The 23,336-nt window shown below is 53.8% G+C and overlaps 1 protein-coding gene across 1 annotated transcript in view; it reads left to right on the forward strand.

Annotated features, from left to right (window-relative positions):
* The window catches only part of LOC138851427 (uncharacterized), a gene marked incomplete at its 3' end in the record, with an annotated part of 153,251 nt that extends 130,656 nt beyond the window's left edge, over positions 1–22,595 (forward strand). The window contains exons 3-4 of the mRNA XM_070080545.1: positions 21,078–21,280; positions 22,488–22,595. Of these exons, the coding sequence (XP_069936646.1) occupies positions 21,078–21,280; positions 22,488–22,595 (311 nt within the window). The remainder of the gene's footprint in view (positions 1–21,077; positions 21,281–22,487) is intronic.
* Between the last annotated feature and the right edge of the window lie 741 nt (positions 22,596–23,336).

The raw sequence follows: 23,336 nt of genomic DNA on the forward strand, positions 1-23,336 counted from the left end.
TGTACACGAAGGTAGACTCTGTATGTGCAGGTAGGACTGTGTCCTGGTGTGCATGGTGGGTCCCGGGCATGTACACGAAGGTAGACTCTGTATGTGCAGGTAGGACTGTGTCCTGGTGTGCATGGTGGGTCCCAGGCATGTACACGAAGGTAGACTCTGTATGTGCAGGTAGGACTGTGTCCTGGTGTGCATGGTGGGTCCCAGGCATGTACACGAAGGCAGATTCTGTATGTGCAGGTAGGACTGTGTCCTGGTGTGCATGGTGGGTCCCAGGCATGTACACGAAGGTAGACTCTGTATGTGCAGGTAGGACTGTGTCCTGGTGTGCATGGTGGGTCCCAGGCATGTACACGAAGGTAGACTCTGTATGTGCAGGTAGGACTGTGTCCTGGTGTGCATGGTGGGTCCCAGGCATGTACACGAAGGTAGACTCTGTATGTGCAGGTAGGACTGTGTCCTGGTGTGCAAGGTGGGTCCCAGGCATGTACACGAAGGTAGACTCTGTATGTGCAGGTAGGACTGTGTCCTGGTGTGCATGGTGGGTCCCAGACATGTACACGAAGGTAGACTCTGTATGTGCAGGTAGGACTGTGTCCTGGTGTGCAAGGTGGGTCCCAGGCATGTACACGAAGGTAGACTCTGTATGTGCAGGTAGGACTGTGTCCTGGTGTGCATGGTGGGTCCCAGGCATGTACACGAAGGTAGACTCTGTATGTACAGGTAGGACTGTGTCCTGGTGTGCAAGGTGGGTCCCAGGCATGTACACGAAGGTAGACTCTGTATGTGCACGTAGGACTGTGTCCTGGTGTGCATGGTGGGTCCCAGGCATGTACACGAAGGTAGACTCTGTATGTGCAGGTAGGACTGTGTCCTGGTGTGCATGGTGGGTCCCAGGCATGTACACGAAGGTATACTCTGTATGTGCAGGTAGGACTGTGTCCTGGTGTGCATGGTGGGTCCCAGGCATGTACACGAAGGTAGACTCTGTATGTGCAGGTAGGACTGTGTCCTGGTGTGCATGGTGGGTCCCAGGCATGTACACGAAGGTAGACTCTGTATGTGCAGGTAGGACTGTGTCCTGGTGTGCATGGTGGGTCCCAGGCATGTACACGAAGGTAGACTCTGTATGTGCAGGTAGGACTGTGTCCTGGTGTGCATGGTGGGTCCCAGGAATGTACACGAAAATAGACTCTGTATGTACAGGTAGGACTGTGTCCTGGTGTGCAAGGTGGGTCCCAGGCATGTACACGAAGGTAGACTGTATGTGCACGTAGGACTGTGTCCTGGTGTGCATGGTGGGTCCCAGGCATGTACACGAAGGTAGACTCTGTATGTGCAGGTAGGACTGTGTCCTGGTGTGCATGGTGGGTCCCAGGCATGTACACGAAGTTTGACTCTGTATGTGCAGGTTGGACTGTGTCCTGGTGTTCATGGTGGGTCCCAGGCATGTACACGAAGGTAGACTTTGTATGTGCAGGTAGGACTGTGTCCTGGTGTTCATGGTGGGTCCCAGGCATGTACACGAAGGTAGACTCTGTATGTGCAGGTAGGACTGTGTCCTGGTGTGCATGGTGGGTCCCAGGCATGTACACGAAGGTAGACTCTGTATGTGCAGGTAGGAATGTGTCCTGGTGTGCATGGTGGGTCCCAGGCATGTACACGAAGGTAGACTCTGTATGTGCAGGTAGGACTGTGTCCTGGTGTGCATGGTGGGTCCCAGGCATGTACACGAAGGTAGACTCTGTATGTGCAGGTAGGACTGTGTCCTGGTGTGCAAGGTGGGTCCCAGGCATGTACACTAAGGTAGACTCTGTATGTGCAGGTAGGACTGTGTCCTGGTGTGCATGGTGGGTCCCAGGCATGTACACGAAGGTAGACTCTGTATGTGCAGGTAGGACTGTGTCCTGGTGTGCAAGGTGGGTCCCAGGCATGTACACGAAGGTAGACTCTGTATGTGCAGGTAGGACTGTGTCCTGGTGTGCAAGGTGGGTCCCAGGCATGTACACGAAGGTAGACTCTGTATGTGCAGGTAGGACTGTGTCCTGGTGTGCATGGTGGGTCCCAGGCATGTACACGAAGGTAGACTCTGTATGTGCAGGTAGGACTGTGTCCTGGTGTGCAAGGTGGGTCCCAGGCATGTACACGAAGGTAGACTCTGTATGTGCAGGTAGGACTGTGTCCTGGTGTGCATGGTGGGTCCCAGGCATGTACACGAAGGTAGACTCTGTATGTGCAGGTAGGACTGTGTCCTGGTGTGCATGGTGGGTCCCAGGCATGTACACGAAGGTAGACTCTGTATGTGCAGGTAGGACTGTGTCCTGGTGTGCATGGTGGGTCCCAGACATGTACACGTAGGTATACTCTGTATGTGCAGGTAGGACTGTGTCCTGGTGTGCAAGGTGGGTCCCAGGCATGTACACGAAGGTAGACTCTGTATGTGCAGGTAGGACTGTGTCCTGGTGTGCATGGTGGGTCCCAGGCATGTACACGAAGGTAGACTCTGTATGTGCAGGTAGGACTGTGTCCTGGTGTGCAAGGTGGGTCCCAGGCATGTACACGAAGGTAGACTCTGTATGTGCAGGTAGGACTGTGTCCTGGTGTGCATGGTGGGTCCCAGGCATGTACACGAAGGTAGACTCTGTATGTGCAGGTAGGACTGTGTCCTGGTGTGCATGGTGGGTCCCAGGCATGTACACGAAGGTAGACTCTGTATGTGCAGGTAGGACTGTGTCCTGGTGTGCAAGGTGGGTCCCAGGCATGTACACGAAGGTAGACTCTGTATGTGCAGGTAGGACTGTGTCCTGGTGTGCATGGTGGGTCCCAGGCATGTACACGAAGGTAGACTCTGTATGTGCAGGTAGGACTGTGTCCTGGTGTGCATGGTGGGTCCCAGGCATGTACACGAAGGTAGACTCTGTATGTGCAGGTAGGACTGTGTCCTGGTGTGCATGGTGGGTCCCAGGCATGTACACGAAGGTAGACTCTGTATGTGCAGGTAGGACTGTGTCCTGGTGTGCAAGGTGGGTCCCAGGCATGTACACGAAGGTAGACTCTGTATGTGCAGGTAGGACTGTGTCCTGGTGTGCATGGTGGGTCCCAGGCATGTACACGAAGGTAGACTCTGTATGTGCAGGTAGGACTGTGTCCTGGTGTGCATGGTGGGTCCCAGGCATGTACACGAAGGTAGACTCTGTATGTGCAGGTAGGACTGTGTCCTGGTGTGCTGTGTCCTGGTGGTGGGTCCCAGGCATGTACACGAAGGTAGACTCTGTATGTGCAGGTAGGACTGTGTCCTGGTGTGCATGGTGGGTCCCAGGCATGTACACGAAGGTAGACTCTGTATGTGCAGGTAGGACTGTGTCCTGGTGTGCATGGTGGGTCCCAGGCATGTACACGAAGGTAGACTCTGTATGTGCAGGTAGGACTGTGTCCTGGTGTGCATGGTGGGTCCCAGGCATGTACACGAAGGTAGACTCTGTATGTGCAGGTAGGACTGTGTCCTGGTGTGCATGGTGGGTCCCAGGCATGTACACGAAGGTAGACTCTGTATGTGCAGGTAGGACTGTGTCCTGTTGTGCAAGGTGGGTCCCAGGCATGTACACGAAGGTAGACTCTGTATGTGCAGGTAGGACTGTGTCCTGGTGTGCATGGTGGGTCCCAGGCATGTACACGAAGGTAGACTCTGTATGTGCAGGTAGGACTGTGTCCTGGTGTGCATGGTGGGTCCCAGGCATGTACACGAAGGTAGACTCTGTATGTGCAGGTAGGACTGTGTCCTGGTGTGCATGGTGGGTCCCAGGCATGTACACGAAGGTAGACTCTGTATGTGCAGGTAGGACTGTGTCCTGGTGTGCATGGTGGGTCCCAGGCATGTACACGAAGGTAGACTCTGTATGTGCAGGTAGGACTGTGTCCTGGTGTGCATGGTGGGTCCCAGGCATGTACACGAAGGTAGACTCTGTATGTGCAGGTAGGACTGTGTCCTGGTGTGCATGGTGGGTCCCAGGCATGTACACGAAGGTAGACTCTGTATGTGCAGGTAGGACTGTGTCCTGGTGTGCATGGTGGGTCCCAGGCATGTACACGAAGGTAGACTCTGTATGTGCAGGTAGGACTGTGTCCTGGTGTGCACTGGTGGGTCCCAGGCATGTACACGAAGGTAGACTCTGTATGTGCAGGTAGGACTGTGTCCTGGTGTGCAAGGTGGGTCCCAGGCATGTACACGAAGGTAGACTCTGTATGTGCAGGTAGGACTGTGTCCTGGTGTGCATGGTGGGTCCCAGGCATGTACACGAAGGTAGACTCTGTATGTGCAGGTAGGACTGTGTCCTGGTGTGCATGGTGGGTCCCAGGCATGTACACGAAGGTAGACTCTGTATGTGCAGGTAGGACTGTGTCCTGGTGTGCATGGTGGGTCCCAGGCATGTACACGAAGGTAGACTCTGTATGTGCAGGTAGGACTGTGTCCTGGTGTGCATGGTGGGTCCCAGGCATGTACACGAAGGTAGACTCTGTATGTGCAGGTAGGACTGTGTCCTGGTGTGCATGGTGGGTCCCAGGCATGTACACGAAGGTAGACTCTGTATGTGCAGGTAGGACTGTGTCCTGGTGTGCATGGTGGGTGGGTCCCAGGCATGTACACAGGAAGGTAGACTCTGTATGTGCAGGTAGGACTGTGTCCTGGTGTTCATGGTGGGTCCCAGGCATGTACACGAAGGTAGACTCTGTATGTGCAGGTAGGACTGTGTCCTGGTGTGCATGGTGGGTCCCAGGCATGTACACGAAGGTAGACTCTGTATGTGCAGGTAGGACTGTGTCCTGGTGTGCATGGTGGGTCCCAGGCATGTACACGAAGGTAGACTCTGTATGTGCAGGTAGGACTGTGTCCTGGTGTGCATGGTGGGTCCCAGGCATGTACACGAAGGTAGACTCTGTATGTGCAGGTAGGACTGTGTCCTGGTGTGCATGGTGGGTCCCAGGCATGTACACGAAGGTAGACTCTGTATGTGCAGGTAGGACTGTGTCCTGGTGTGCATGGTGGGTCCCAGGCATGTACACGAAGGTAGACTCTGTATGTGCAGGTAGGACTGTGTCCTGGTGTGCATGGTGGGTCCCAGGCATGTACACGAAGGTAGACTCTGTATGTGCAGGTAGGACTGTGTCCTGGTGTGCATGGTGGGTCCCAGGCATGTACACGAAGGTAGACTCTGTATGTGCAGGTAGGACTGTGTCCTGGTGTGCATGGTGGGTCCCAGGCATGTACACGAAGGTAGACTCTGTATGTGCAGGTAGGACTGTGTCCTGGTGTGCATGGTGGGTCCCAGGCATGTACACGAAGGTAGACTCTGTATGTGCAGGTAGGACTGTATGTGTGTCCTGGTGTGCATGGTGGGTCCCAGGCATGTACACGAAGGTAGACTCTGTATGTGCAGGTAGGACTGTGTCCTGGTGTGCATGGTGGGTCCCAGGCATGTACACGAAGGTAGACTCTGTATGTGCAGGTAGGACTGTGTCCTGGTGTGCATGGTGGGTCCCAGGCATGTACACGAAGGTAGACTGTATGTGCAGGTAGGACTGTGTCCTGGTGTGCATGGTGGGTCCCAGGCATGTACACGAAGGTAGACTCTGTATGTGCAGGTAGGACTGTGTCCTGGTGTGCATGGTGGGTCCCAGGCATGTACACGAAGGTAGACTCTGTATGTGCAGGTAGGACTGTGTCCTGGTGTGCATGGTGGGTCCCAGGCATGTACACGAAGGTAGACTCTGTATGTGCAGGTAGGACTGTGTCCTGGTGTGCATGGTGGGACATGTACACGAAGGTAGACTCTGTATGTGCAGGTAGGACTGTGTCCTGGTGTGCAAGGTGGGTCCCAGGCATGTACACGAAGGTAGACTCTGTATGTGCAGGTAGGACTGTGTCCTGGTGTGCATGGTGGGTCCCAGGCATGTACACGAAGGTAGACTCTGTATGTGCAGGTAGGACTGTGCCCTGGTGTGCATGGTGGGTCCCAGGCATGTACACGAAGGTAGACTCTGTATGTGCAGGTAGGACTGTGTCCTGGTGTGCATGGTGGGTCCCAGGCATGTACACGAAGGTAGACTCTGTATGTGCAGGTAGGACTGTGTCCTGGTGTGCAGGACTGTGTCCTGGTGTGGTGGGTCCCAGGCATGTACACGAAGGTAGACTCTGTATGTGCAGGTAGACTGTGTCCTGGTGTGCATGGTGCAGGCATGTAGGTAGACTGTATGTGCAGGTAGGACTGTGGTGTGCATGGTGGGTCCCAGGCATGTACACGAAGGTAGACTCTGTATGTGCAGGTAGGACTGTTTCCTGGTGTGCATGGTGGGTCCCAGGCATGTACACGAAGGTAGACTCTGTATGTGCAGGTAGGACTGTGTCCTGGTGTGCATGGTGGGTCCCAGGCATGTACACGAAGGTAGACTCTGTATGTGCAGGTAGGACTGTGTCCTGGTGTGCATGACGGGTCCCAGGCATGTACACGAAGGTCCCAGGCATGTACACGATGGTAGACTCTGTATGTGCAGGTAGGACTGTGTCCTGTGTGCATGGTGGGTCCCAGGCATGTACACGAAGGTAGACTCTGTATGTGCAGGTAGGACTGTGTCCTGGTGTGCATGGTGGGTCCCAGGCATGTACACGAAGGTGACTCTGTATGTGCAGGTAGGACTGTGTCCTGGTGTGCATGGTGGGTCCCAGGCATGTACACGAAGGTAGACTCTGTATGTGCAGGTAGGACTGTGTCCTGGTGTGCATGGTGGGTCCCAGGCATGTACACGAAGGTAGACTCTGTATGTGCAGGTAGGACTGTGTCCTGGTGTGCATGGTGGGTCCCAGGCATGTACACGAAGGTAGACTCTGTATGTGCAGGTAGGACTGTGTCCTGGTGTGCATGGTGGGTCCCAGGCATGTACACGAAGGTAGACTCTGTATGTGCAGGTAGGACAAGGTGGGTGCATGTCACTGGTGTGCACTGTGTCCTGGGTGGGTCCCAGGCATGTACACGAAGGTAGACTCTGTATGTGCAGGTAGGACTGTGTCCTGGTGTGCATGGTGGGTCCCAGGCATGTACACGAAGGTAGACTCTGTATGTGCAGGTAGGACTGTGTCCTGGTGTGCATGGTGGGTCCCAGGCATGTACACGAAGGTAGACTCTGTATGTGCAGGTAGGACTGTGTCCTGGTGTTCATGGTGGGTCCCAGGCATGTACACGAAGGTAGACTCTGTATGTGCAGGTAGGACTGACTGCATGTACACTGACTCTGTATGTGCACTGTGTCCTGGTGTCCCAGGCATGTACACGAAGGTAGACTCTGTATGTGCAGGTAGGACTGTTTCCTGGTCTGCATTGTGGGTCCCAGGCATGTACACGAAGGTAGACTCTATATGTGCAGGTAGGACTGTGTCCTGGTGTGCATGGTGGGTGCATGTACACGAAGGTAGACTCTGTATGTGCAGGTAGGACTGTGTCCTGGTGGCAAGGTGGGTCCCAGGCATGTACACGAAGGTAGACTCTGTATGTGCAGGTAGGACTGTGTCTGGTGTGCAAGGTGGGTGCATGTGTGACTCTGTATGTGCAGGTAGGACTGGTCCCATGGTGGGTCCCATGTACACGAAGGTAGACTCTGTATGTGCAGGTAGGACTGTGTCCTGGTGTGCATGGTGGGTCCCAGGCATGTACACGAAGGTAGACTCTGTATGTGCAGGTAGGACTGTGTCCTGGTGTGCATGGTGGGTCCCAGGCATGTACACGAAGGTAGACTCTGTATGTGCAGGTAGGACTGTGTCCTGGTGTGCATGGTGGGTCCCAGGCATGTACACGAAGGTAGACTCTGTATGTGCAGGTAGGACTGTGTCCTGGTGTGCATGGTGGGTCCCAGGCATGTACACGAAGGTAGACTCTGTATGTGCAGGTAGGACTGTGTCCTGGTGTGCATGGTGGGTCCCAGGCATGTACACGAAGGTAGACTTTGTATGTGCAGGTAGGACTGTGTCCTGGTGTGCATGGTGGGTCCCAGCATGTAGGTAGACTCTGTATGTGTGTCCTGGTGTGCATGGTGGGTCCCAGGCATGTACACGAAGGTAGACTCTGTATGTGCAGGTAGGACTGTGTCCTGGTGTGCATGGTGGGTCCCAGGCATGTACACGAAGGTAGACTCTGTATGTGCAGGTAGGACTGTGTCCTGGTGTGCATGGTGGGTCCCTGGCATGTACACGAAGGTAGACTCTGTATGTGCAGGTAGGACTGTGTCCTGGTGTGCATGGTGGGTCCCAGGCATGTACACGAAGGTAGACTCTGTATGTGCAGTGTAGGACTGTGTCCTGGTGTGACTGTGTCCTGGTGTGCATGGTGGGTCCCAGGCATGTACACGAAGGTAGACTCTGTATGTGTAGGACTGTGTCCTGGTGTGCATGGTGGGTCCCAGGCATGTACACGAAGGTAGACTGCAGGTAGGACTGTGTCCTGGTGTGCATGGTGGGTCCCAGGCATGTACACGAAGGTAGACTCTGTATGTGCAGGTAGACTCTGTACAGGTGTGTCCTGGTGTGCATGGTGGGTCCCAGGCATGTACACGAAGGTAGACTCTGTATGTGCAGGTAGGACTGTGTCCTGGTGTGCATGGTGGGTCCCAGGCATGTACACGAAGGTAGACTCTGTATGTGCAGGTAGGACTGTGTCCTGGTGTGCATGGTGGGTCCCAGGCATGTACACGAAGGTAGACTCTGTATGTGCAGGTAGGACTGTGTCCTGGTGTGCATGGTGGGTCCCAGGCATGTACACGAAGGTAGACTCTGTATGTGCAGGTAGGACTGTGTCCTGGTGTGCATGGTGGGTCCCAGGCATGTACACGAAGGTAGACTCTGTATGTGCAGGTAGGACTGTGTCCTGGTGTGCATGGTGACTGTGTCCTGGTGTGCATGGTGGGTCCCTGGCATGTACACGAAGGTAGACTCTGTATGTGCAGGTAGGACTGTGTCCTGGTGTGCATGGTGGGTCCCAGGCATGTACACGAAGGTAGACTCTGTATGTGCAGGTAGGACTGTGTCCTGGTGTGCATGGTGGGTCCCAGGCATGTACACGAAGGTAGACTCTGTATGTGCAGGTAGGACTGTGTCCTGGTGTGCATGGTGGGTCCCAGGCATGTACACGAAGGTAGACTCTGTATGTGCAGGTAGGACTGTGTCCTGGTGTGCATGGTGGGTCCCAGGCATGTACACGAAGGTAGACTCTGTATGTGCAGGTAGGACTGTGTCCTGGTGTGCATGGTGGGTCCCAGGCATGTACACGAAGGTAGACTCTGTATGTGCAGGTAGGACTGTGTCCTGGTGTGCAAGGTGGGTCCCAGGCATGTACACGAAGGTAGACTCTGTATGTGCAGGTAGGACTGTGTCCTGGTGTGCATGGTGGGTCCCAGGCATGTACACGAAGGTAGACTCTGTATGTGCAGGTAGGACTGTGTCCTGGTGTGCATGGTGGGTCCCAGGCATGTACACGAAGGTAGACTCTGTATGTGCAGGTAGGACTGTGTCCTGGTGTGCATGGTGGGTCCCAGGCATGTACACGAAGGTAGACTCTGTATGTGCAGGTAGGACTGTGTCCTGGTGTGCATGGTGGGTCCCAGGCATGTACACGAAGGTAGACTCTGTATGTGCAGGTAGGACTGTGTCCTGGTGTGCATGGTGGGTCCCAGGCATGTACACGAAGGTAGACTCTGTATGTGCAGGTAGGACTGTGTCCTGGTGTGCATGGTGGGTCCCAGGCATGTACACGAAGGTAGACTCTGTATGTGCAGGTAGGACTGTGTCCTGGTGTGCATGGTGGGTCCCAGGCATGTACACGACTCTGTATGTGCAGGTAGGACTGTGTCCTGGTGTGCATGGCGGGTCCCAGGCATGTACACGAAGGTAGACTCTGTATGTGCAGGTAGGACTGTATCCTGGTGTGCATGGTGGGTCCCAGGCATGTACACGAAGGTAGACTCTATATGTGCAGGTAGGACTGTGTCCTGGTGTGCATGGTGGGTCCCAGGCATGTACACGAAGGTAGACTCTGTATGTGCAGGTAGGACTGTGTCCTGGTGTGCATGGTGGGTCCCAGGCATGTACACGAAGGTAGACTCTGTATGTGCAGGTAGGACTGTGTCCTGGTGTGCATGGTGGGTCCCAGGCATGTACACGAAGGTAGACTCTGTATGTGCAGGTAGGACTGTGTCCTGGTGTGCATGGTGGGTCCCAGGCATGTACACGAAGGTAGACTCTGTATGTGCAGGTAGGACTGTGTCCTGGTGTGCATGGTGGGTCCCAGGCATGTACACGAAGGTAGACTCTGTATGTGCAGGTAGGACTGTGTCCTGGTGTGCATGGTGGGTCCCAGGCATGTACACGAAGGTAGACTCTGTATGTGCAGGTAGGACTGTGTCCTGGTGTGCATGGTGGGTCCCAGGCATGTACACGAAGGTAGACTCTGTATGTGCAGGTAGGACTGTGTCCTGGTGTGCATGGTGGGTCCCAGGCATGTACACGAAGGTAGACTCTGTATGTGCAGGTAGGACTGTGTCCTGGTGTGCATGGTGGGTCCCAGGCATGTACACGAAGGTAGACTCTGTATGTGCAGGTAGGACTGTGTCCTGGTGTGCATGGTGGGTCCCAGGCATGTACACGAAGGTAGACTCTGTATGTGCAGGTAGGACTGTGTCCTGGTGTGCATGGTGGGTCCCAGGCATGTACACGAAGGTAGACTCTGTATGTGCAGGTAGGACTGTGTCCTGGTGTGCATGGTGGGTCCCAGGCATGTACACGAAGGTAGACTCTGTATGTGCAGGTAGGACTGTGTCCTGGTGTGCATGGTGGGTCCCAGGCATGTACACGAAGGTAGACTCTGTATGTGCAGGTAGGACTGTGTCCTGGTGTGCATGGTGGGTCCCAGGCATGTACACGAAGGTAGACTCTGTATGTGCAGGTAGGACTGTGTCCTGGTGTGCATGGTGGGTCCCAGGCATGTACACGAAGGTAGACTCTGTATGTGCAGGTAGGACTGTGTCCTGGTGTGCATGGTGGGTCCCAGGCATGTACACGAAGGTAGACTCTGTATGTGCAGGTAGGACTGTGTCCTGGTGTGCATGGTGGGTCCCAGGCATGTACACGAAGGTAGACTCTGTATGTGCAGGTAGGACTGTGTCCTGGTGTGCATGGTGGGTCCCAGGCATGTACACGAAGGTAGACTCTGTATGTGCAGGTAGGACTGTGTCCTGGTGTGCATGGTGGGTCCCAGGCATGTACACGACTCTGTATGTGCAGGTAGGACTGTGTCCTGGTGTGCATGGTGGGTCCCAGGCATGTACACGAAGGTAGACTGTGTCCTGTGCAGGTAGGACTGTGTGTGCATGGTGGGTCCCAGGCATGTACACGAAGGTAGACTCTGTATGTGCAGGTAGGACTGTGTCCTGGTGTGCATGGTGGGTCCCAGGCATGTACACGAAGGTAGACTCTGTATGTGCAGGTAGGACTGTGTCCTGGTGTGCATGGTGGGTCCCAGGCATGTACACGAAGGTAGACTCTGTATGTGCAGGTAGGACTGTGTCCTGGTGTGCATGGTGGGTCCCAGGCATGTACACGAAGGTAGACTCTGTATGTGCAGGTAGGACTGTGTCCTGGTGTGCATGGTGGGTCCCAGGCATGTACACGAAGGTAGACTCTGTATGTGCAGGTAGGACTGTGTCCTGGTGTGCATGGTGGGTCCCAGGCATGTACACGAAGGTAGACTCTGTATGTGCAGGTAGGACTGTGTCCTGGTGTGCATGGTGGGTCCCAGGCATGTACACGAAGGTAGACTCTGTATGTGCAGGTAGGACTGTGTCCTGGTGTGCATGGTGGGTCCCAGGCATGTACACGAAGGTAGACTCTGTATGTGCAGGTAGACTGTGTCCTGGTGTGCATGGTGGGTCCCAGGCATGTACACGAAGGTAGACTCTCTATGTGCAGGTAGGACTGGTGTGCATGGTGGGTCCCAGGCATGTACACGAAGGTAGACTCTGTATGTGCAGGTAGGACTGTGTCCGCATGGTGGGTCCCAGGCAGTACACGAAGGTCTGTATGTGCAGGTAGGACTGTGTCCTGGTGTGCATGGTGGGTCCCAGGCATGTACACGAAGGTAGACTCTGTATGTGCAGGTAGGACTGTGTCCTGGTGTGCATGGTGGGTCCCAGGCATGTACACGAAGGTAGACTCTGTATGTGCAGGTAGGACTGTGTCCTGGTGTGCATGGTGGGTCCCAGGCATGTACACGAAGGTAGACTCTGTATGTGCAGGTAGGACTGTGTCCTGGTGTGCATGGTGGGTCCCAGGCATGTACACGAAGGTAGACTCTGTATGTGCAGGTAGGACTGTGTCCTGGTGTGCATGGTGGGTCCCAGGCATGTACACGAAGGTAGACTCTGTATGTGCAGGTAGGACTGTGTCCTGGTGTGCATGGTGGGTCCCAGGCATGTACACGAAGGTAGACTCTGTATGTGCAGGTAGGACTGTGTCCTGGTGTGCATGGTGGGTCCCAGGCATGTACACGAAGGTAGACTCTGTATGTGCAGGTAGGACTGTGTCCTGGTGTGCATGGTGGGTCCCAGGCATGTACACGAAGGTAGACTCTGTATGTGCAGGTAGGACTGTGTCCTGGTGTGCATGGTGGGTCCCAGGCATGTACACGAAGGTAGACTCTGTATGTGCAGGTAGGACTGTGTCCTGACTCTGTGTGCATGGTGGGTCCCAGGCATGTACACGAAGGTAGACTCTGTATGTGCAGGTAGGACTGTGTCCTGGTGTGCATGGTGGGTCCCAGGCATGTACACGAAGGTAGACTCTGTATGTGCAGGTAGGACTGTGTCCTGGTGTGCATGGTGGGTCCCAGGCATGTACACGAAGGTAGACTCTGTATGTGCAGGTAGGACTGTGTCCTGGTGTGCATGGTGGGGTGGTATGTCCCAGGCATGTACACGAAGGTAGACTCTGTATGTGCAGGTAGGAGTGTGCATGGTGGGTCCCAGGCATGTACACGAAGGTAGACTCTGTATGTGCAGGTAGGACTGTGTCCTGGTGTGCATGGTGGGTCCCAGGCATGTACACGAAGGTAGACTCTGTATGTGCAGGTAGGACTGTGTCCTGGTGTGCATGGTAGGTCCCAGGCATGTACACGAAGGTAGACTCTGTATGTGCAGGTAGGACTGTGTCCTGGTGTGCATGGTGGGTCCCAGGCATGTACACGAAGGTAGACTCTGTATGTGCAGGTAGGACTGTGTCCTGGTGTGCATGGTGGGTCCCAGGCATGTACACGAAGGTAGACTCTGTATGTGCAGGTAGGACTGTGTCCTGGTGTGCATGGTGGGTCCCAGGCATGTACACGAAGGTAGACTCTGTATGTGCAGGTAGGACTGTGTCCTGGTGTGCATGGTGGGTCCCAGGCATGTACACGAAGGTAGACTCTGTATGTGCAGGTAGGACTGTGTCCTGGTGTGCATGGTGGGTCCCAGGCATGTACACGAAGGTAGACTCTGTATGTGCAGGTAGGACTGTGTCCTGGTGTGCATGGTGGGTCCCAGGCATGTACACGAAGGTAGACTCTGTATGTGCAGGTAGGACTGTGTCCTGGTGTGCATGGTGGGTCCCAGGCATGTACACGAAGGTAGACTCTGTATGTGCAGGTAGGACTGTGTCCTGGTGTGCATGGTGGGTCCCAGGCATGTACACGAAGGTAGACTCTGTATGTGCAGGTAGGACTGTGTCCTGGTGTGCATGGTGTCCCAGGCATGTACACGAAGGTAGACTCTGTATGTGCAGGTAGGACTGTGTCCTGGTGTGCATGGTGGGTCCCAGGCATGTACACGAAGGTAGACTCTGTATGTGCAGGTAGGACTGTGTCCTGGTGTGCATGGTGGGTCCCAGACATGTACACGTAGGTATACTCTGTATGTGCAGGTAGGACTGTGTCCTGGTGTGCATGGTGGGTCCCAGGCATGTACACGAAGGTAGACTCTGTATGTGCAGGTAGGACTGTGTCCTGGTGTGCATGGTGGGTCCCAGGCATGTACACGAAGGTAGACTCTGTATGTGCAGGTAGGACTGTGTCCTGGTGTGCATGGTGGGTCCCAGGCATGTACACGAAGGTAGACTCTGTATGTGCAGGTAGGACATGGTGGGTCCCAGGCATGTACACGAAGGTGGTGTGTCAGGCATGTACACGAAGGTAGACTCTATATGTGCAGGTAGGACTGTGTCCTGGTGTGCATGGTGGGTCCCAGGCATGTACACGAAGGTAGACTCTGTATGTGCAGGTAGGACTGTGTCCTGGTGTGCATGGTGGGTCCCAGGCATGTACACGAAGGTAGACTCTGTATGTGCAGGTAGGACTGTGTCCTGGTGTGCATGGTGGGTCCCAGGCATGTACACGAAGGTAGACTCTGTATGTGCAGGTTGGACTGTGTCCTGGTGTGCATGGTGGGTCCCAGGCATGTACACGAAGGTAGACTCTGTATGTGCAGGTAGGACTGTGTCCTGGTGTGCATGGTGGGTCCCAGGCATGTACACGAAGGTAGACTCTGTATGTGCAGGTAGGACTGTGTCCTGGTGTGCATGGTGGGTCCCAGGCATGTACACGAAGGTAGACTCTGTATGTGCAGGTAGGACTGTGTCCTGGTGTGCATGGTGGGTCCCAGGCATGTACACGAAGGTAGACTCTGTATGTGCAGGTAGGACTGTGTCCTGGTGTGCATGGTGGGTCCCAGGCATGTACACGAAGGTAGACTCTGTATGTGCAGGTAGGACTGTGTCCTGGTGTGCATGGTGGGTCCCAGGCATGTACACGAAGGTAGACTCTGTATGTGCAGGTAGGACTGTGTCCTGGTGTGCATGGTGGGTCCCAGGCATGTACACGAAGGTAGACTCTGTATGTGCAGGTATGTGCAGGGACTGGTGTGCATGGTGTGACTCTGTATGTGCAGGTCCTGGTGTGCATGGTGGGTCCCAGGCATGTACACGAAGGTAGACTCTGTATGTGCAGGTAGGACTGTGTCCTGGTGTGCATGGTGGGTCCCAGGCATGTACACGAAGGTAGACTCTGTATGTGCAGGTAGGACTGTGTCCTGGTGTGCATGGTGGGTCCCAGGCATGTACACGAAGGTAGACTCTGTATGTGCAGGTAGGACTGTGTCCTGGTGTGCATGGTGGGTCCCAGGCATGTACACGAAGGTAGACTCTGTATGTGCAGGTAGGACTGTGTCCTGGTGTGCATGGTGGGTCCCAGGCATGTACACGAAGGTAGACTCTGTATGTGCAGGTAGGACTGTGTCCTGGTGTGCATGGTGGGTCCCAGGCATGTACACGAAGGTAGACTCTGTATGTGCAGGTAGGACTGTGTCCTGGTGTGCATGGTGGGTCCCAGGCATGTACACGAAGGTAGACTCTGTATGTGCAGGTAGGACTGTGTCCTGGTGTGCATGGTGGGTCCCAGGCATGTACACGAAGGTAGACTCTGTATGTGCAGGTAGGACTGTGTCCTGGTGTGCATGGTGGGTCCCAGGCATGTACACGAAGGTAGACTCTGTATGTGCAGGTAGGACTGTGTCCTGGTGTGCATGGTGGGTCCCAGGCATGTACACGAAGGTAGACTCTGTATGTGCAGGTAGGACTGTGTCCTGGTGTGCATGGTGGGTCCCAGGCATGTACACGAAGGTAGACTCTGTATGTGCAAGTAGGACTGTGTCCTTGTGTGCATGGTGGGTCCCAGGCATGTACACGAAGGTAGACTCTGTATGTGCAGGTAGGACTGTGTCCTGGTGTGCATGGTGGGTCCCAGGCATGTACACGAAGGTAGACTCTGTATGTGCAGGTAGGACTGTGTCCTGGTGTGCATGGTGGGTCCCAGGCATGTACACGAAGGTAGACTCTGTATGTGCAGGTAGGACTGTGTCCTGGTGTGCATGGTGGGTCCCAGGCATGTACACGATGGTAGACTCTGTATGTGCAGGTAGGACTGTGTCCTGGTGTGCATGGTGGGTCCCAGGCATGTACACGAAGGTAGACTCTGTATGTGCAGGTAGGACTGTGTCCTGGTGTGCATGGTGGGTCCCAGGCATGTACACGAAGGTAGACTCTGTATGTGCAGGTAGGACTCCTGGTGTGCATCCCAGGCATGTACACTGGTGTGAAGGTCCCAGGCATGTACACGAAGGTCTGTATGTGCAGGTAGGACTGTGTCCTGGTGTGCAAGGTGGGTCCCAGGCATGTACACGAAGGTAGACTCTGTATGTGCAGGTAGGACTGTGTCCTGGTGTGCAAGGTGGGTCCCAGGCATGTACACGAAGGTAGACTCTGTATGTGCAGGTAGGACTGTGTCCTGGTGTGCATGGTGGGTCCCAGGCATGTACACGAAGGTAGACTCTGTATGTGCAGGTAGGACTGTGTCCTGGTGTGCATGGTGGGTCCCAGGCATGTACACGAAGGTAGACTCTGTATGTGCAGGTAGGACTGTTTCCTGGTGTGCATGGTGGGTCCCAGGCATGTACACGAAGGTAGACTCTGTATGTGCAGGTAGGACTGTGTCCTGGTGTGCATGGTGGGTCCCAGGCATGTACACGAAGGTAGACTCTGTATGTGCAGGTAGGACTGTGTCCTGGTGTGCATGGTGGGTCCCAGGCATGTACACGAAGGTAGACTCTGTATGTGCAGGTAGGACTGTGTCCTGGTGTGCATGGTGGGTCCCAGGCATGTACACGAAGGTAGACTCTGTATGTGCAGGTAGGACTGTGTCCTGGTGTGCATGGTGGGTCCCAGGCATGTACACGAAGGTAGACTCTGTATGTGCAGGTAGGACTGTGTCCTGGTGTGCATGGTGGGTCCCAGGCATGTACACGAAGGTAGACTCTGTATGTGCAGGTAGGACTGTGTCCTGGTGTGCAAGGTGGGTCCCAGGCATGTACACGAAGGTAGACTCTGTATGTGCAGGTAGGACTGTGTCCTGGTGTGCATGGTGGGTCCCAGGCATGTACACGAAGGTAGACTCTGTATGTGCAGGTAGGACTGTGTCCTGGTGTGCATGGTGGGTCCCAGGCATGTACACGAAGGTAGACTCTGTATGTGCAGGTAGGACTGTGTCCTGGTGTGCATGGTGGGTCCCAGGCATGTACACGAAGGTAGACTCTGTATGTGCAGGTAGGACTGTGTCCTGGTGTGCATGGTGGGTCCCAGGCATGTACACGAAGGTAGACTCTGTATGTGCAGGTAGGACTGTGTCCTGGTGTGCATGGTGGGTCCCAGGCATGTACACGAAGGTAGACTCTGTATGTGCAGGTAGGACTGTGTCCTGGTGTGCATGGTGTGTCCCAGGCATGTACACGAAGGTAGACTCTGTATGTGCAGGTAGGACTGTGTCCTGGTGTGCATGGTGGGTCCCAGGCATGTACACGAAGGTAGACTCTGTATGTGCAGGTAGGACTGTGTCCTGGTGTGCAAGGTGGGTCCCAGGCATGTACACGAAGGTAGACTCTGTATGTGCAGGTAGGACTGTGTCCTGGTGTGCATGGTGGGTCCCAGGCATGTACACGAAGGTAGACTCTGTATGTGCAGGTAGGACTGTGTCCTGGTGTGCATGGTGGGTCCCAGGCATGTACACGAAGGTAGACTCTGTATGTGCAGGTAGGACTGTGTCCTGGTGTGCATGGTGGGTCCCAGGCATGTACACGAAGGTAGACTCTGTATGTGCAGGTAGGACTGTATCCTGGTGTGCATGGTGTGTCCCAGGCATGTACACGAAGGTAGACTCTGTATGTGCAGGTAGGACTGTGTCCTGGTGTGCATGGTGGGTCCCAGGCATGTACACGAAGGTAGACTCTGTATGTGCAGGTAGGACTGTGTCCTGGTGTGCAAGGTGGGTCCCAGGCATGTACACGAAGGTAGACTCTGTATGTGCAGGTAGGACTGTGTCCTGGTGTGCATGGTGGGTCCCAGGCATGTACACGAAGGTAGACTCTGTATGTGCAGGTAGGACTGTGTCCTGGTGTGCATGGTGGGTCCCAGGCATGTACACGAAGGTAGACTCTGTATGTGCACTGTGTCCTGGTGTGCATGGTGGGTCCCAGGCATGTACACGAAGGTAGACTCTGTATGTGCAGGTAGGACTGTGTCCATGCATGGTGGGTCCCAGGCATGTACACGAAGGTAGACTCACGACTGTGTCCTGGTGTGCATGGTGGGTCCCAGGCATGTACGCGAAGGTAGACTCTGTATGTGCAGGTAGGACTGTGTCCTGGTGTGCATGGTGGGTCCCAGGCATGTACACGAAGGTAGACTCTGTATGTGCAGGTAGGACTGTGTCCTGGTGTGCATGGTGGGTCCCAGGCATGTACACGAAGGTAGACTCTGTATGTGCAGGTAGGACTGTGTCCTGGTGTGCATGGTGGGTCCCAGGCATGTACACGAAGGTAGACTCTGTATGTGCAGGTAGGACTGTGTCCTGGTGTGCATGGTGGGTCCCAGGCATGTACACGAAGGTAGACTCTGTATGTGCAGGTAGGACTGTGTCCTGGTGTGCATGGTGGGTCCCAGGCATGTACACGAAGGTAGACTCTGTATGTGCAGGTAGGACTGTGTCCTGGTGTGCATGGTGGGTCCCAGGCATGTACACGAAGGTAGACTCTGTATGTGCAGGTAGGACTGTGTCCTGGTGTGCATGGTGGGTCCCAGGCATGTACACGAAGGTAGACTCTGTATGTGCAGGTAGGACTGTGTCCTGGTGTGCATGGTGGGTCCCAGGCATGTACACGAAGGTAGACTCTGTATGTGCAGGTAGGACTGTGTCCTGGTGTGCATGGTGGGTCCCAGGCATGTACACGAAGGTAGACTCTGTATGTGCAGGTAGGACTGTGTCCTGGTGTGCATGGTGGGTCCCAGGCATGTACACGAAGGTAGACTCTGTATGTGCAGGTAGGAGTATGTCCTGGTGTGCATGGTGGGTCCCAGGCATGTACACGAAGGTTGACTCTGTATGTGCAGGTAGGACTGTGTCCTGGTGTGCATGGTGGGTCCCAGGCATGTACACGAAGGTTGACTCTGTATGTGCAGGTAGGACTGTGTCCTGGTGTGCATGGTGGGTCCCAGGCATGTACACGAAGGTTGACTCTGTATGTGCAGGTAGGACTGTGTCCTGGTGTGCATGGTGGGTCCCAGGCATGTACACGAAGGTAGACTCTGTATGTGCAGGTAGGACTGTGTCCTGGTGTGCATGGTGGGTCCCAGGCATGTACACGAAGGTAGACTCTGTATGTGCAGGTAGGACTGTGTCCTGGTGTATGCATGTACACGAAGGTAGACTCTGTATGTGCAGGTGTGTCCTGGTGTGCATGGTGGGTCCCAGGCATGTACACGAAGGTAGACTCTGTATGTGCAGGTAGGACTGTGTCCTGGTGTGCATGGTGGGTCCCAGGCATGTACACGAAGGTAGACTCTGTATGTGCAGGTAGGACTGTGTCCTGGTGTGCATGGTGGGTCCCAGGCATGTACACGATGGTAGACTCTGTATGTGCAGGTAGGACTGTGTCCTGGTGTGCATGGTGGGTCCCAGGCATGTACACGAAGGTAGACTCTGTATGTGCAGGTAGGACTGTGTCCTGGTGTGCATGGTGGGTCCCAGGCATGTACACGAAGGTAGACTCTGTATGTGCAGGTAGGACTGTGTCCTGGTGTGCATGGTGGGTCCCAGGCATGTACATGAAGGTAGACTCTGTATGTGCAGGTAGGACTGTGTCCTGGTGTGCATGGTGGGTCCCAGGCATGTACACGAAGGTAGACTCTGTATGTGCAGGTAGGACTGTGTCCTGGTGTGCATGGTGGGTCCCAGGCATGTACACGAAGGTAGACTCTGTATGTGCAGGTAGGACTGTGTCCTGGTGTGCATGGTGGGTCCCAGGCATGTACACTCTGAAGGTAGGACTGTGTCTGGTGTGCATGGTGGGTGTGTACACGAAGGTAGGACAGGTGACTGTGTCCTGGTGTGCATGGTGGGTCCCAGGCATGTACACGAAGGTAGACTCTGTATGTGCAGGTAGGACTGTGTCCTGGTGTGCAAGGTGGGTCCCAGGCATGTACACGAAGGTTGACTCTGTATGTGCAGGTAGGACTGTGTCCTGGTGTGCATGGTGGGTCCCAGGCATGTACACGAAGGTTGACTCTGTATGTGCAGGTAGGACTGTGTCCTGGTGTGCAAGGTGGGTCCCAGGCATGTACACGAAGGTAGACTCTGTATGTGCAGGTAGGACTGTGTCCTGGTGTGCAAGGTGGGTCCCAGGCATGTACACGAAGGTAGACTGTACGTGCAGGTAGGACTGTGTCCTGGTGTGCATGGTGGGTCCCAGGCATGTACATGAAGGTAGACTCTGTATGTGCAGGTAGGACTGTGTCCTGGTGTGCATGGTGGGTCCCAGGCATGTACACGAAGGTAGACTCTGTATGTGCAGGTAGGACTGTGTCCTGGTGTGCAAGGTGGGTCCCAGGCATGTACACGAAGGTAGACTCTGTATGTGCAGGTAGGACTGTGTCCTGGTGTGCAGGGTGGGTCCCAGGCATGTACACGAAGGTAGACACTTTACGTGCAGGTAGGACTGTGTCTTGGTGAGCAGGTACTCTATAACAGCGTAGCCATGGAGGGGTGCCATGGCCCTGGCACTCTGATCCAGCACTCTGGCACCCTCTTGGGTACTTAATTCATCCAATAAATACCTATCAATCACCTCACCCCTCAACATCACGTAAGAGGGAACATGACATACTGTGTCTCCATGACGACCTTGTATCCCTGCTTGATCACTTAATTCATGAATCAGTCTCCGATGGACAGCAGTGTCAAAGGCTTTCCTGCAGTCCAAAAAGGTGCAGTCGATCCAGACTTGCCTTTAATCTCCGCTGTTCTGTCATAGATTTACCTTAAATTAATCAGGCAGGGCTTACACCTCCTGTCAAGATTGTTCTGTTCTCTATGTTGTCAAGTCTAAATGAAATGTGTTTGTGTATATATGAACAGTTACGACCTACGACCGGGTGCTGGAGGGAGCCACTGGGTGGACGAGACGGTGCTAGGAGCACGTGCTCACCTGAATGTACGTGTCAACCCTGCACGGCTCGTGCTGAATAACGTCCGTGTCTCTGACGCTGGGTACTACAAATGCCGTGTCGACTTTCGTTATCAGCCCACCAAAACAACACGTGTAAGCCTCGAGGTTGTAGGTAAGTCTCCGTGTGTTCCATCTTGAAGTATGTTCGTGTTTTGTTGCTTGATGGGTAATGATCTTGTGCTCGTGGATAATGTTTGGGTTATTTCAGGGGAGAGTGTACTTGATATTAATAATGCATGATGGGCAAGTATGTTGTTGATGTGTTGTGTATGTTGACGACTTGTGAGATGCTGAGGGGTACCCACTACCACCCACCACTACCCATTATCACCCACTACCACCCACCATCACCTACTACCACCCACCATCACCCATCATCACCCGCTACCACCCACCATCACTCATCATCACCCGCTACCACCCACCATCACCCATCATCACCCACTACCACCCACCATTACCCATCATCACCCACTACCACCCACCATCACCCATTATCGCCCACCACCACCTTCCATCATCAGTCTCTCTCTCTCTCACACACACACACACACACACACACACACACACACACACACACACACACACACACACACACACACACACACACACACACAATATATCATCACACACATAAGTATGCCACACTGAGAGACCACTACACAAGACACAGTATATATGTGTGTTACACAGAGTGTTAGATGACGTTACTCTATACATTAACAACATAATTCTTATCATACTTGCCATCATTCTTTCGTTAATTGCTGGTTGATAGTCTATTTTGTGATGGAGAGAGATAGCGAGGGAGACAAAAGAGGGGAAACTGCTCCTTACGCGTCTCTAGTGATTATTATTAGTAGCTTTGTTATTGTACAATAGAGTGCCATGAACGATGCCAGACTCACACGAGGGACTTGCAGAGGGTCCCACTGGGGTGGCACTGAGTGGCACTCTGTCGGTACTGGTATTGTGTGTGTGTGTCTCAGTGTGACACTCACGGTTGTGAGGGGTTTGATCCCCAGTACGGGTAAAATAAGTACCTGGGTGTTAGTCGACTGGTGTGGGTCGCATCCTGGGGACAAGCTGACCTAATTTGCCCTAAATGCTCTACATAACAATGGGTTTTCTATATAGTAGTGTGTTATTGGTGTCAGCCATGGTCTGTACAAGTTGTATCATGTACTTGTAGAAATTAAGATTTAATATTATTATTATTATTATTATTATTATTATTATTATTATTATTATTATTATTATTATTATTATATATTAATTGTGTGTGTGTGTCTCTCTCTGTGGTGGCACCCACGGCACAGTGCCTCCCAGGAGTGTACGAGTGACGACTGAGGGACGGCTGGTGAAGAGTGTGGTTGGACCTTACCGTGAGGGTGACACTGCTAACCTTACCTGCGTGGCCCTGGGTGGTAAGTATCTCTCTCTCTCTCTCTCTCTCTCTTTACACAGGGTTTTACAAGGTTAGGTTAAGGTTCTTAACTTTATTTACAGGCTAAGAGCTGTCACCTACATCAGCTCTCTTTCTCTCTCTCTCTCTCTCTCTCTCTCTCTCTCTCTCTCTCTCTCTCTCTCTCTCTCTCTCTCTCTCTCTCTCTCTCTCTCTCTCTCTCTCTCTCTCTCTCTCTCTCTCTCTCTCTCTCCCTTAAACCTATTTCTATTATGTACTATGCCCTGTTCGTACAAATAAGCCTATTTCAAAATCTATTTCGTGTGACTGCCTTCAACACTGTGTAGGGTTTCAAGGCCTCAACCCCCGCCCAGCACGAGAAACAGCTCCTGTTAGTGATGTATAATAGATTTATTGAATGCATCAATGTGTGTGTAGAATACAATAACCCCGGTTTTGTTTATAGTTGCCACAACTGATTTTGTTTGGCTCGCTGGATCTCATTTTTTTGGGTGGATCTCTGTTTGGAAGTCTTCATAAAGAACCCACAATAACGTGACTGGAGCAACTCACAAATAATTCACAGGAGAACAGGTGAGCAGCAAGCCAGGTGACAGGTGACCCACAATTCTAGGGGGTCATGCCAGGAGGATTCTGTGCAACCGATCTTGCAAGACGTTCACCTCGTTGCAACATATTGATCTCTGCTGGCCTATTATCAGCATAGTTCCCTTACGTCACTCCTATTCTTCCACCTGGCTGG

Source organism: Cherax quadricarinatus, unplaced genomic scaffold (assembly GCF_038502225.1).
Source record: "Cherax quadricarinatus isolate ZL_2023a unplaced genomic scaffold, ASM3850222v1 Contig588, whole genome shotgun sequence".
Taxonomy (NCBI): domain Eukaryota; kingdom Metazoa; phylum Arthropoda; class Malacostraca; order Decapoda; family Parastacidae; genus Cherax; species Cherax quadricarinatus.